The 14,928-nt window shown below is 39.8% G+C and overlaps 1 protein-coding gene across 1 annotated transcript in view; it reads left to right on the top strand. All coding sequences in view use genetic code 11, as the record gives it.

The window, feature by feature from the left end:
* Positions 1-1,011: 1,011 nt before the first annotated feature.
* The window catches only part of EGR_02139 (Protocadherin-19), a gene marked incomplete at both ends in the record, with an annotated part of 28,203 nt that continues 14,286 nt past the window's right edge, over positions 1,012-14,928 (top strand). Inside the window, 4 exons of the mRNA XM_024491388.1 lie at positions 1,012-1,083; positions 7,370-7,474; positions 10,106-10,185; positions 14,035-14,561. Of these exons, the coding sequence (XP_024354241.1) occupies positions 1,012-1,083; positions 7,370-7,474; positions 10,106-10,185; positions 14,035-14,561 (784 nt within the window). The remainder of the gene's footprint in view (positions 1,084-7,369; positions 7,475-10,105; positions 10,186-14,034; positions 14,562-14,928) is intronic.

The following is a 14,928-nucleotide window of genomic DNA, read 5'->3' as shown; positions in this document are numbered from 1 at the left end:
ATTTTGGATTTTTTAGTACACATTGAAAAGTGTATTGATGTTGCATTGAGCCAATCAGGTACTGTGCGGTCTCCGATTGGCCTCTCACTAACGCTAACCGGAACCAAACACTGAACACTATCACATCCTATAAACTATTTTAATTAGGCTTTTGCCTTGAGGATCGTTCTTTCTCTCCCAACAATTAGTCAACCGGAGTACCAAAAGACCAATCAGCCCTTAACACCTTATCGGTATGTTCAAACTCCCTAATACTGGTCGTAATAGAATCTAGCTGGTTATCCAATTACAATGTTGGATCTGGAAATTTACAATGGTGTAATACGTTAGTATTTATAGGGCTTATGTGGAAATACTTGGACATATAGCATTTGTCAGATATTTGCAGTAAAGGTGAATTATTGTGGCAAAAATTTTGGGGATTTTATCAATAATGCAAGAACGACATCAGTAAGGAAACCCTGCTTTAATAAACAACAGTCTTTAAGGGTTATTTGCGAAGTTTCGTAGAGGTAATTGGCATACTCTTTCTTATGAATCCGGTAAATAAAATGCCAACTTGTTTTACTAAATAACACTTGAAATTTCCTTTTAGTTAGCTATTTATGTAGGACCACGCTTTTGCACTAATCCAAATTCAAGGAGCAGTCTGAGAGTTTTATTCATCAAAGCCCACTTCTCCCTAAATCCTCAATATCTAAGTGCTGAAGTAGTAATTATCATGTTTATTGGATCAGAACATCTTTCTGAGCATATAATTATGTATAAGCCTGAATCTGAAGTGATTTTGGAAAGTCAGCTCGTATGGTAGGTAGTCTGCACCCTGTAATTTTCCGTTAAGGTAACCTAACATGCAACCGACACAGAAAAGTTGGACTATGTTCAGTTTTACAAATTCGGCATAAAGGTAGTAGAATATGGCGTTGGAGGTTGACGGACGAGTGATACCGGCGGGAGAAAATGGCAATATAATTTAACAAAAATCGCTTAAATATCCTCCTGTCTTAAGTAATGACCCTGCCGAGTGTTGTAGGATTTTGCCTCAAAAATTTTGCAAAGATGTTTAACTCCCCTGTCTCCACCGTAATACTGTCTTTCTTTGCTAAGTCTAAAAGATTTTTTTTAAAACAATAATCAGTAGGTGGAGCATATCTTGTTTTGTTTTCTTATGGTGGGGGTAATAAGCACTTACTTGTACATTATCAAACATTAATTCGCAATCTGCATCGGCATAAACGTTTTAAGGATGACTTTTTAGATCTAGTTTGTTCAAAAACAGCTACGACTTTTAGCAGTCAACAGAATGTAAATTAGTCTAGAATTTGATGAGTCTTATAAGGGACACTCTTTGCAAATACTAAATGGGAAAAGGATAGGAATTTTCTCATCTGTTAATGCATTTAGTAAGTAATCATTTTTCAATGGCTGTCTTCCTAGAGCTATTTGATTTCAATGTACTTTATCATTAGTGCTCAGAATCTTGCGAATATATTTCTACATACAGACCTAATCCGCAAATGTTATTTAGCTTTTCCATCTTTCAGGTCGTTTTTTGTTGATGGAAGCGGCGTTTATTAAAACGATTTGGAAAATTTACCGAGAACTGTGGCTGACGTGCAATCTCAAACACCTGATAGTGTCCAAATTTTGCCAATCTTTAAACCTAACCTGAAGGCGTTCACTTTTCTTACCACTTTAAGATGGCATCTACTTTTCTGCAAAATCTTAGCTCTTAAATCTGCCAAATTTGATGCCCTCTCTACATATAAATGCAACTTACTTCTGTCCGTTAAAAAATTACCGAATCGTTTATACTTCAAAGCATATTTGAAAGCGTTTGTTTAGACAAGAAATAGTCCTCTTGATAACTTTAGATTTACCCTTAAAGAAGTTTCAATCCTCATAAAATAGGAAAAAATAATCGAATGGCCACAAATGATGATTACACGGGGAGACTGCATCCAGCGTAACATCACCAACGATTGTAGTGTTCCTGATTCTATAGGTGCATGGCAGGTGATTTTTCACATAATTTTGAGGTGCGCTATATAAGTCAGATTCACAAATAATTTTTAAATCCGTATTCATTGGATTACAGAACGCCCACGTCTCTTCTCACCCTTACAGTGTTGCCCATTGCAAACTGAATAGCTTTGAATTTGACATTTAGACGATCTATCTTTTTCTCCTTCTAAAGTACTGTTTTGAACTAAAAAATAAATTTAAGTCAACTTTTTAGCAATCAACTTATGCGACAATATTTGGTAATCCCACAGTCGGAAAGCAAGTACGAATTCCGGTCGACAGTGAGTTTGTCATTGACCATAATGCATAGAAAGGCCTCTAAAAGGTTATCAATAACTGCGATCGCTGGCATTAAAAAATGAGAAGTCAGAACTAAAGTAATTTTTAAAAACATAATATCTAGCTTGAGTGCAGGTGAAATGGTGGAACCCAATTTTTATTTCGAATCCAGGTTGACAGTTGAGCTACTAAAAAGGTTTAAGAATACATCGACTGCCTCAGTTTTCCACTTTTTTTCATGACCACAGCCCTGTAATTAGTGTATTTGATCGCTTGCTGAATTTCGCCAAGCGTAACCAAGGCAGCTCCCGTAGCTGTAAATGTTCGCGATAAAATAACATGTGTCAACGGTGTGAAACATATCGAAAAAACTATTCATTCTTATTCAATTGTCGTCAAACAAACAGATTTTAAGTAAGCTTAAAGAGGCCATTCTGAAGAATTATCAATAATCCTATTCGAATTAAATTAGGCACTCGAAAATAACACCAGCATACCATATTTTAATCTTTTGACGAAGCTGTTGTGATTACAGGCAATTAACCCCAGCATCTGGAAAGTGACAGGCTTACTCCTGGCTCTGCATGGAATAGGCGCAATACCTTGCACCTGCAGTCTATAGATGGACCAATTTGATAGTACATCCATAGTCACTCACAATTACTAACCTTAAAAAATTTGCGTAAGCATTGGACTTAAATATTTTATTGAACCGTTCGTCATTCATGACTTACACTGCCTTCAATATCACTTTTAGAATAGAGGTTCAACTCGTAATTAATTTCACAGTCTTATTGATAAGGCTCGCGGCCTCCACAAAAGGCATTAATTTGTTAAGCTGCGGATACTTTCCTGGATTCCCCCTTCTTCGCCTTCCATGCTTGAAGTTAAACTGGAGGAGCAGTGGGACAACTCTTTAAATGAGGAAAGCTCAAGCACTCGCCGCACTCGTGATAAAAGTTTGTCGCTTTTTAAAGAACCCCGAGGGTAGTTTCACTTGACAAGTATATTTTCGTATTTTGAAGTGCTGTTCTTTCCAACACTAGGCGTAAAAACTAAAACTACCAAGCACAACGTAAGCATCCATGCAAAAAACTTATTTTTGATTAGCCCTGAAGCAATGCCACGGAACTTTATTGTTTTTATTGGTGTTTGGAAGAGTAAATTCAGCAACAATTCTAAGAATTAGAAATAGACATTAATCTGCCCACTCGAAAAATTTAATTGGGTTCCACATTGAAAAAGCCTTTTCAGCTTAATTACCTTCTCGGAAAGATTCACCCTCCCCATTTAAGTACTTGTAGTTTTGCGTTACCATTCCACCTTTTCGATTGTTTTCACATCGCTGCTGGTTTTGGTTCTCAAGTGACGACTGCATATTTGTTTTCTGTGCATTAGCGCTTTTCAAGAAACTCTTCAATAGCGAGCTTTTAGACAAGGCAGATCCAAGAATTGTAAAAAGAGTTTTGTCAAAAATTGGGTGCAGAAAGGGGATTGTGTGGCTTCGACTAGAAGAGCAGTCTCTCGGGTTAACGAGTTAACGGGTTTCCCAGGGCGTGCAAGGGTTTTGTGTATCGAGTGTGGAAAGTTTTTTCTTGTTGACATTTAAAACCTTATAAAAATGGTCCGATTTCCGTTCTGGGACAACTTTCGTTATTTTTTGTAGATGCGTTGACTAGTTGCTTTGAAAAAAGAAAACCTTTAGGTTGTTAAGGCCGCTCATCGCGGTTGCAATCATCACCTCTACAAAAATGAATAAAAAATCCATGAAACTGAAGTTGCATCAAATTGCAGTTAAAGCAAATTGGCCACAGCCACTGTCTTAAGTCCTAGCATTATGTATCCCAATATGGGCATGGCACACGAAGTGTGTACAAAGTCTTAAAAGACGTGATAAAAGTTGTTTCATACCCACCTAATCCCACTTTACGTCTTTTCTCACTCTGACCATGCGAGTATTTGACGATATTTGCATATTCCAAATGTCTGTCAGAAGCCACGTAGGTAATCAAAGGTAATTTGAACAGTGCAGATATTCTCATTTATGATTTGGGGTTTTTGATTGCGATTAGTTGAAACCAACATAATTCCAAATCTTGATGAATAAGCAACATGGAATTTACCATTGGTCACTCTCATAATTTTACTTTTCATCCAATTGTCCTCATCATCCATTCACCTTAATACTTTATTTGTTAATGCAACGACGGGCTTAAATGTGTACAAATGCAATGCAAATCCTATTTGAACACAGGCATTAAAGGCACGAGATCTCAGCAATATCAAATTTCAAAATTTTCAAAACTCTAACGCACTTGCTTTATTGTTCCTTTTGAGTCTTTTTGCCAAATTTCACAATTAAAAAGTCAGTACTTCTAAATAATAACCTTCTCCCAAACCCTCTCAAAATCCTTTCTACTGGAAATTAAATCGCAAATTACGTGGAATTAAACACAGTTCCTATTTTTCATCTGATTTTTATCAGGATTTTTTTGTTCTTATAGTAGACTTCAAAAGCGTCCAAGATTTGAAATTACTTGATTCCCTTCTGCATAATGCTTCCTGTGATTGAGTAATAGTGATTGAAAAGCCAAGACTAAAGGTTTGATTTCACAGATTGGCAGTTAGTGCTCTCTACTAGAATATGATTCAAAGTCTACTTTGGGTTTCAATAAGACCTTGGTTTATTCAAAAGGAGCACCACTGTTTACTACGTAATGACCGGCCCCTGTGTGAAAACGCCTACTTGTTGATTAGATTCATCCATTTACCGTAAACAGTTTATTGCATTTGAATTCGTTGGAATGTCAAAATTAATTAAGTTCTCACAAATCTGACTTTTCTTCAACTGGGAATTCTTCCTCAATGCATGCGCCAAGCTATTATTTGGAAATTCGACCATCATAAATTTTCACTCATTGTAGTGAACAGGATTTGATTTAAAAATTATTAGATCGATCGTAGAAAGTGTCCTGGAATCAGCTTGGTAAAGGTGGCTAAGCATTAGTATGAAATATAGCTTACTATACCATGTATTAATATGCAGCTCCGCCGTCAAAATTCTAGGGTCGAAGTTCTTTTGCTGTCCTTTTATTTACAGAAATAAATTTACCCCTAATTTGACCAGTTAAAATGTAATCAGCTGTCCCCCTACTTTCTTTGCGTTTAAAAGAAGAACATGAAAAATCACAGTGTTGGTTCTGGATGATTCTAGTGCTTTGCATTCAAGTGCTTTTATAGTGTCAAGCATTTAAGTGAAACTGGACTTCTCACTGGAGCTCAACGATGTTTTCATTATTAATAGCTACTGGTGTGACAAGGAAATTGTCAATGAGGCCCTTTTAAACTTATAAGTTAATTCAAAATATTTACCCAGCGATGAATCTTTCTAAAAATGCAGTATCTAGATGAGGGTGGCGCATATATGGATTCGAAATTTTCGGCTTGCAAAACAACTTGAATAGATGTCATTTTTATTTGAAGTATTTTCTATGCACCATTAATCTGGTTGGGCTTGTCCGATGGAATGTCAAGTTTAATTAGAAATGGTGTGTTAACAGATAGAACAGGGATTTTTTTTTCTTTTCTTCTAAGAGCTCAATAATGATAGCAAATATCTTCCGCATTTGGCCTGAACGTGTGAATAGTACCTTACCCATTATGAAAATTGCAAAATCATATCGCCTCAGCGCTTCCTGAGCTCCACTGAACGTGAGAACGAATGTGGGAAATTGAAGTGCATTTTCCATGTTGCTCAGGTGCACTCGGAAATCCCCTTGAAATTTCATTGGTCGATGAATTCAAAAGACACTCTTCATATAGTTAAGAAATGTAATTTATTCACCAGATTTTGTCAAATTTCCACTTTTTATGCCAATTTTCATCTCTTCCTGAACCCTAGAGGTTGAATATCGTATTTATTTCCATTAACAAGATTTACCGATAAGGTTTGCAAAAGTGGACGAGAGACATTCATTTCATTCGCATCTAGGTACGAAATTCCCGTTTCGTCACTTACAGCAAAAATTTTTTTTTATCATACACATGCGAAACCAGTATTTGGCTGGAAGACTCCTGATGGCCTTGCGAACCAGATTCAAATGGACACTATTAGGAACTTAGACGTCTAGGTGTGTATGTTCTCTGACTTTTCAACGCGATTTGTATGTTCAGATAAAGCGACCTTTTTTTTAGCATTTAGCAGGAATTAAAACGATATTACCCACTTTTTAAATCCTGCACTTTGTTCGCTTATGAAAAACTTGGGAAGAATTCGAATCCATTTAGGCTAGTTGTGCTGCTGGCTAGCAAATTACCTCATTATGGTAAAGGTAAATGGTTTGGGTTATTTCAGGCTGAGGTTGTTTAGTATTTTCGTTCTCGGGTAAATCTAGGCTGACTGTTCAGCTTAGTCAAATTGGAGTAAAATGGGCAGTATCACGAAAAGCATTTAAAAACCGTGTATGGACCAAGCCTTTATGCCACAGAGGTCTCGTAAATCATATTTTTTGCGTGTTTTTAGTCTGAATTTAGAATTCGATTGGTGATTTTTCTTGGCATCCATACTGAGTGCTTGATAGCTTAAGTATTGCATGCTTAAACTATTGATTTAAAGCAATTTTAGAGACTTCATATTCCTCTGAACTCCCTGGTTAATTTCTTACTTGTCTAAAACACCAACAGGAACTAAAAATTTGCCCGCAATAGCCCAGAACAACTTAAGTTAAAATCTTAATTAAAAGTAAGTAATTTCTCTTTGTAGTAGGTACTTTAATGAGTGAAGTCTAACCTGTTCGATTCATCGATATTCAAAGGAGGATAAATCCCATGAAGGAACTTTATAGTTACCAGCACCCTGAAGATAAGAAATCTAACAGCTGTTGCATAACTACCACCAAGGAATGTTTATGAAATTAGTCAAGTTTATCGGCTATTCAGTTTCGGTTGAAATATCGTGGAACTACAATTCTTTTATGCAACCAAGGCCTCCCTCCCCTAAAAACCAAACTTGGATCTAAACTTTAGGACTCTTAAAATGAGAACTGTGTGGTTTTATACGCTTCAGTTTTTTGACCACGTCCGCCAGTCGCACAAAGCAGGGCGCGTCAAACATCAAAGATGCTACGACAATTCCACTCGCTTGTTCCCCTACCGCGGGGGCGTAGCCATGGTAAGCCTGTTCATGAAGAGCGCACTTTCTGACCTGACTACGCTGACGACCGCATAGCAGGGAGCAAATTGTATCAATCAGAAACCGCTTTCGGCTGTATAACATAGGTGTGACGTGTGCTAGGTTAACCTTTCACAGTTCTTACACTTTCTTGCAATTTCTACCAGCAAAGTCCACCCTTTGTAATGAAATGCACAGAAATATATGGATAATTTCACAGGCATTTCACCGTACCTCAATGGTTCAGAACGTGAATAATTCCGGATTCATTAAGTCATGTCAAAAGCAAGATTAGACTTACCTGTCTTTTTAAAAAATGTTTAGACAGTATTTGATCCCAAATATGTGTTTAGCCTGGGCACATCATGCATATAAATCTATTGTCACGCGTATGACAGACTCCAGAACACATGATGATATTTACTTTACCACTGCCTGCATCCGCTTTTGTGAGCAAGTTGTGGATTAATGAGTGTGAGATGGACACGCGGTTCTAAAAATGGTTACTTGGTAATATTTTGAATCCTGAAAGACGTATCAAATGAACAATGTGATTTTGTGATGATAGGCCGTTTTGTGCTGCTGACACCCGTTATCCAGGAAATAGTTCACACTGACTACAACCTTTCATTGCGAAAAAGTTCTTTGGCACAGTGTACAACAGTAAACCATGGAACTTGTACCTCTGTGGTACTTGTGCGGTCACTCGATCCCACTGATTCTAAGGCATTTTGCTCCTACTGCTGATTCACCCCAGCATCGCCCATCTCTGTTCCAAATCACGGATATGCGATTTGTCACATGGATAAGTGAGGTGGGTAGATTGTTATCGCTTCCTCACAAGCCGTAAGGTCACTCTAGAGTCGGCCTTGCACACCTATGACGCCGAGATGAGGAGATTAAGCGCTACTAAGATGGGCTAAAAAGTTGTCTTCCCCCCCCCCCCCTAAAACTTGAATGAACTGTTTTAATTTAACTGTAAATTAGGGGACCAAAATGTACTAACGTTAGCCTTATACACAGCGAATGTGAACGATCTAAGAGAAAGGCCGCCCAACCATAAAAGGCAAATAAGAGAGAGTTGAAGAAAATAGTAAACTAACTTTTACCATGTAAAACCACAGTTGCCCCAAAAACCATTTTTTATCAGATTATTATAACATATGTCAATTTATGGGGATAAATCAGATTCACTTTATGTGACCAAATATTTGTTCATATTTTAATATACAGTTCTCGTTTTGGGAGTTCGCATTCGTATTGAGACTGTGGTGCAGTCTTTCAGCTGGTGCATGATCGATTTTTTGACAGCGCGTTGAATCGCGCGCCATAAGATGCGGGCGTCAAATAAGGCGAGCTACTGTCGGTTCCCTACTGAAGACTCGCAGTACTCACGCGCGCACACAAACACACTGAGTCATATAAACATGCTATCCGTCCGCTTCGGCTCGAGGTCACCATCACCACGGCTCCCACTTTGCAGACCCGGGTGGCTCCCTCACGCACTCACACGTTTGTTCACCCATTCACGCTCTTTGTCCCCCCCCCCCCCCCCCGCGATTCATTCAGAGGCATGAACAATCTCAAGGTATGTGCATTCCTGCGTGCGTCCAGCTAATGCGAATGTGCGGCCGCGCTCGCATGTGTGTCTATACGTACGCATGCGTATGTGCTTGCACGTGTGCCATTTATTGAGCATACCTCCGACGGGCGTGGAGCTCTGCACTCCGTCTCCGCCGCTCTACCCTTGTTCTAACCCGCACGGTGGACAGTGGTGCGTTTACCAATTTTGAAAACGTTAGCTTTACATGCTTGAACAAGACTGGAATCTCACTTCATTAAAAGGTCTTTTTCTGCCATTGCTAATCACAGTGCTTTGTTTGACCCGTTCTTTAACGCTTTCTCTTGTTGATTTTGGTTTATAGTCTTCCGGAGTAGCATTCTCGGGCAGACTGCTCCGCTCAGCTTTTTGCCTTCCTCCTCTAATTTCCTCTTTGAGTCTAGCTGAAAACCTTTGACTTTTCCTCCCCTTAATCACGCCTTTAAACCTCCCATTTCAGCATTTGACGTGCGTGTGGTAGGAGGTACTATTTCATTGTTTTTTTCCAGATCTACTTTTGAAAAAGGTGGAGGCATTTCACTCTCAAAGGCGCGGATGGTAGAAGTTTGTAAGAGCACAAAAATCGGCTGTTGCGGATGATGTTACTGACTTTTCGATTCCCGTACACCTAGTCAAGACATTTCTGGCCATAATTTGTGGATAAAAATATTATATTAATATTAATTTCCCAGGGAATGCAAAGCCAAATGTCCACCTAGAGTGTGCCTCTTTTAATGTCAAATTTGCGATCCAGAATCAGGTTGTCCGCAATGCGATATAATGTGTTTCCACTGAATGAATTACCGGTTGATAAAATTTTGTGTGAGGGTTTGATAGGTAATAGTCCGGTTAGTTTTCTCCGTTCAGGAGTAGTTTTATTCTCCATGCTTAAGTGTGATTTTTCCATCCAGGCGTTAGCTAGTGTTGCAACTGATCCCACCTCATTTTTAGGCTTACTGAGAGAAATGCACAGAGCTTCTTTCACCCTGATAAAGTTTATTGAAATCTACTTCTCACGCCCTCCCCCCTAGAGTGGGGTGAATGTGCAGAATTTCGGTCGTGCTCACACACAAGGGCATTTGGAGTTATTGGGTCGCCACTGGGCTCATTGGTGAGTTATAATTGCATTGCGACTCATCTCCTCTCAATCGCGTTATTTACAAGTAGATATCTGAGAGTCTCCGATGTAAATGACTAATCTGCAGTGTTTATGCGTTTGAGGATCGATTCGTCACTTTCTCTATTCTATAATCTCTCCCACTGTTAGTCGTAAAATTTGCTTGGGTGGTTGGGAAATCATCTTCAATGTTGGGACTTGACAACACAATCAAAGGAAGATAGTTTTCACTGGCTGTCTGTTTCTGGATCCTATACCATTCCCTCTTGACTCATTTGTGTAAATCAAAGGAATCACCTAATTGTTCACTGGCGTTCACCGTGAGAGTACACTGAACTTATGAGAGTTCGCAGAGCCCTACTCAACTCAGCTTTGAAGCCATGTCAGCTGGTTCCGTTACTACAGCCGCAACCGCCCCCAACCTTTAACTTCTTTGCGCGTTGCTGACCTGAGTGCGAATTTTTATTCCAGGCTAGGTTCTCTCATCTTCATGTAATACGCAACCCCCATTGTCAGCAAGGCATTGAAAAAAATCAGTACTTACGGGCTGTTGATTGACTTAGTGTCCGCGCCTCTCGACTTTTCAATAATTGCATGCAGTGAAGACATTCTTCATACCTTGCGTGACCACTGTCGCGCCCTGCACGCTTAATAAAGGGATGCTTTCTCTGCTTTCAGATACCAAGTTAATTGTCGTAGCAGGACAATTAACGTCTGTTTTACTTCGTCTTCTCTCCCCCTTTCGACGTGAAACCCAAGCTCATTTTTGCCTAGGTACACACCTTGGGAGGGAAGGTAATAGCATCTTAGCTTGTCAGCATTTGAAAAAGTGAGTAGGACTGCCGCTGGTGGGAAGGTTCCTCTTTGAGAAACCTAATTTAATGCTCATCAATGGATTTCCCATGGAATTGTCTCGAGTAGGTATCTTTATTTGGCTTTCCAAGTTCCCTGTTTCCTTTATCTGAACAAGGTTTGCATTTATGCACTATCACTTTTAAAGTAAATCAGACCATAGCTAATTGTGGACTGAAATATCTAAATTTTTTGGTATTCAACAAAGTTCCTTTTTTTCGATTGCGCTGCTTTTTATATTTGAGCGTTTTCATGGACAACGGACCATGCAATTTCGCTGGTGCCTATGGATATCAAACTTTAGTTGTTTTTCTATGAAGAGGAATTTTTTACTTGACTTTATTAAATGCATTTTGTTCCACATTTTCAGACAGGGTGGTTTTTTGTTTTGAGCTGCTTGAAAACCGAGAGGCTGACTTTGATTAACTCCCATTTAAAAAATGAGGCTTACAAATACAATGCTTAAAGCGGATCTCACGACGTGACTTGCCTGTTACATCAACGGTGTTGTTGTGGCTACCCCAATGCCCTAGCATCCGTTGTCTAGGCCGAATATTAGCAAATGCTTAAGATACTTGTCAAAGAAAGCGAATTTATAAGGAGACATCGCCGTGTTGTTTGTATGTGGAGGAGGAGAGGAAGATGTCGAGTTTTTGTGTCGCCCAAACAGCAAAACTCCATGGCACAAAGTGACAAGACGTTGCTGGGATGGCTAGGGAGAGGGAAAGGAGTGAGACGTATGGGTAGCAGGCAGGGTATTTCTTTTCTTTGCGCACTGGGAAAAAACTTGAAGCCGGTCGGCCAATTAGAGATACAGGAGCAGGAAAGGGCGGGCGTAAGGAAAAGCAGTAGCCAGGTAGAGTGAGTTGTCACTGTCATCGTTTCTGCTGCATTCGCTCAGAGACCAGGGTTTTTGTAGTCTCGTATGTGCTTGCACCTCGCAAGAAAATCTTCGGTGTTCCTTTGACACACTGACGACACCGGAGACTCATTTCTTGTGCTACAACAAGCCCAGTTGTCACTAATAAATTCCCTTTTCAATGTAGACTAAGTAAATTGTTACTTCTATGTAGGATTGTAAAAATCTATAGCGATGTCTGAGTCTTTCCAGAGGGACTGCGTGAGAATCATGAGTTCTGAAGGGTAACCGGATTGGCATTAGCTCGTGGTTGGTGTGGCCCCAGTACAGTGGAACTGTTTATTCAAGCAATCACAGCGTTACTGCAATGTTCTCAAACGGACAATATGAATCACATCACACCATATTTCCCGTTTTGGTTGATTTAAATGAATCGTAACATTTGTCAAGTTTGTGCACCAATGTTTGATACTTCGGTATTTTAGTATATTCACCAGGTGCAAGATCGCTTTCTGTTTTTAATAAATGCTATCCCCGCTGCAAAATTGCGATCTATTCATCCACACTTGGATAATTTCGAGTAAGCACTGTAGCTTTGCTTGCAAAGAAAAACTAACATTATTGGTGTCTTTAAAATCATGTAAGTGATTGCGATTTCTTGATTCGCAGGTGAAGATACGTGCTGACAAAATATATGGGTTGCTGATTCATTTACCAAACAAAAAAAGGGGTTTGTGGATTTACAGATGTCAATTCTCCAGTCTTGACAAACTCATGTAGACTGTCCCATTTTTAGTAGAAAAACTGTGAAATGTTGAAAAATAGTTTTAAACTGAGGTAGTACCATCGCAATGGAGAAAAAGTGTCACACAATAAGTTTTAGAACTTAAGGTAGGGTGAAGGGTGTTGGCTTTCAGTTGCAGCGGTGACTGAATTGTGATAATTTTGTAGCATTCCAATGAGCCAAGAACGGCGCCAGAATTATGCCATAATCAGATTAAGTGGTGGTCTGTCCTGGGTTCTTTCTGTCCCATGTTTTTCCCGCACGCAAGCCTTGACTGGCGCCAGAAATGAGGTATAGATTAGTTGGGAGAGGCAAAGGGGAAGGGGTGAGAATAGGGAGAGCAAGGAGAGCCACCTCCACCTCTCTACCGCTCGCAAATCGTCAACCCATTAAGAAGTGAAGTCACTTCCTACTAATAAGTAATGCCTTCAGGTCCGAGAGCATCAGAAACCGACAGCTTGCTGGGGAGGTCGTGTCGTTTTCCTAGCACGAGGTAATGAAAATGACATTTTTTTACTAGATCTTGTCAACTATAAAACTGGCTATTCCGGTCATAACTGCTCTGAGAAAGTGCTCTGTGGAAAATGGCCAATATACTCTAATGTTCGCGTTTGGATGCGTCAATGTATCTGCTAAGTGATATGATTTATAAAGTTATTCTTATAAAAGCATTCATCCCCGTTTAGAAATCCGTTAACCGATATCAGTCGAGATACGGACTTTCAGCTTGCTCCGATTAAGTGGGTCAATTTAGACATCAAATGTAAAAAATCTCGTGGGTGGTGTTCGTGCAAATTCCCCTGAGAAAGTCGCGTACAAAATTTGGTACGGTGTACTCTTTTAATCCCAACTTTGTTTTCACAAAATTGGTGTTTTTTCCATGTCGATTTGTCGTACTGACGTTTCTGAGACCCTCGCTCTATAACAGAAATCACTTAAAACTTCTTCGGACTCACCGAATCGGCTTTAAAGCTTGTTGGAACTTGGCGACAAATACTTCAGATTTATTGATTGTAAAATTACTTTTTTGCAAAGTCGCTGCTCATTTTGGGAAATCAAGGTTCTTCTATGCAGCATTTATTATAGCCAATTCGCCCTGGAAAGCTCTCGGACCAAACGCCCTAATTTTGATCGCTCCTTATTTTTATGAATAATTTGGTCCATAAAATGACTTGAAAGTTACAGTCTAATTGGTATACTCTAGATTTTAACATAACGGTATATTTTCTGCGGAAGAATAATCGTTAGTTCAGTCAATCTAGCCCTCATTTCATTCTTTACAATGAAACAATTTTACCTTTTTAGTAGGTATTTTGACGAACCTTGCTGTATTGCTTTGGTTTTTTAGTTTACGTTCCAAGAAAATGGTTGCTTACCGAGCCCACAGACCGATAATCTTCCTGATCACGTTTGTACTGTCACTCGCTGCCCCTCCGGCTGCCCAGCAGCCGATTGTGCTTGGCGATGACACACCGAAAGGCCACGTCGTTGCGGAAAACGTTTTAGGCAATGCGATGAGTATCGTCCCAGGAAGTTCTGGTGGCACTGTGGCCTATGCGCTGTTAAAAAGTCCCGTCAGCAGCTACTTCCGTGTGGATGAGCGCACAGGAATGTTGGTGACGCGACGGCCAGTAGACAGGGACACACTGTGTGTGGACTCTGGTCTCTGTTGTACTCGGAACACTCAAAACTCATATTTCAGCTCCATTCGTCCTGTTGACAATGGCGAATTGGGTACAGTGTGTGCTCTCAGCCTCGATGTTGCCGTTACCACGGGGCACAGATACGACTCTGTCCCCTCCACACGGAAGGTCTTTGTGGAAGTCAAGGACGAAAATGATCATGCGCCAGCGTTTGTGGTAAGTCAAGAACTTGGTTTGTATGCAATTCGCCGCCTTGTCAATGATGGGCGCACTTGCAATTTGACTGTAAATGCTGACTACCAAGAACTCCCCTGATTGAGACTGATTTAGCTCTTCTGGAATGGTTACAAATAACACTCGCACGATACATGGGAATAGCAACGGTTGAGCCTCGATTCGTTCTCACTCCTGCTTTATTTTTACAATCCCCTTTTCATGTTTTCCTTTGTACAGGTGACAAAAAAGATTGCGCAGTTTTAGATATAGTTGGTTGCAACGTCTAACCATAAATCGCAGGAATTTGTAAAGCCCATATAATTGCTTACATGCACCCATCATAAAGCACAGGTAGATATGCGTCAGCCTCCACACTCCACGCT

This window comes from Echinococcus granulosus (genome assembly GCF_000524195.1).
Source record: "Echinococcus granulosus chromosome Unknown EG_S00009, whole genome shotgun sequence".
In the NCBI taxonomy this organism is placed as follows: domain Eukaryota; kingdom Metazoa; phylum Platyhelminthes; class Cestoda; order Cyclophyllidea; family Taeniidae; genus Echinococcus; species Echinococcus granulosus.
This window is presented reverse-complemented; position numbering and strand designations above follow the sequence as displayed.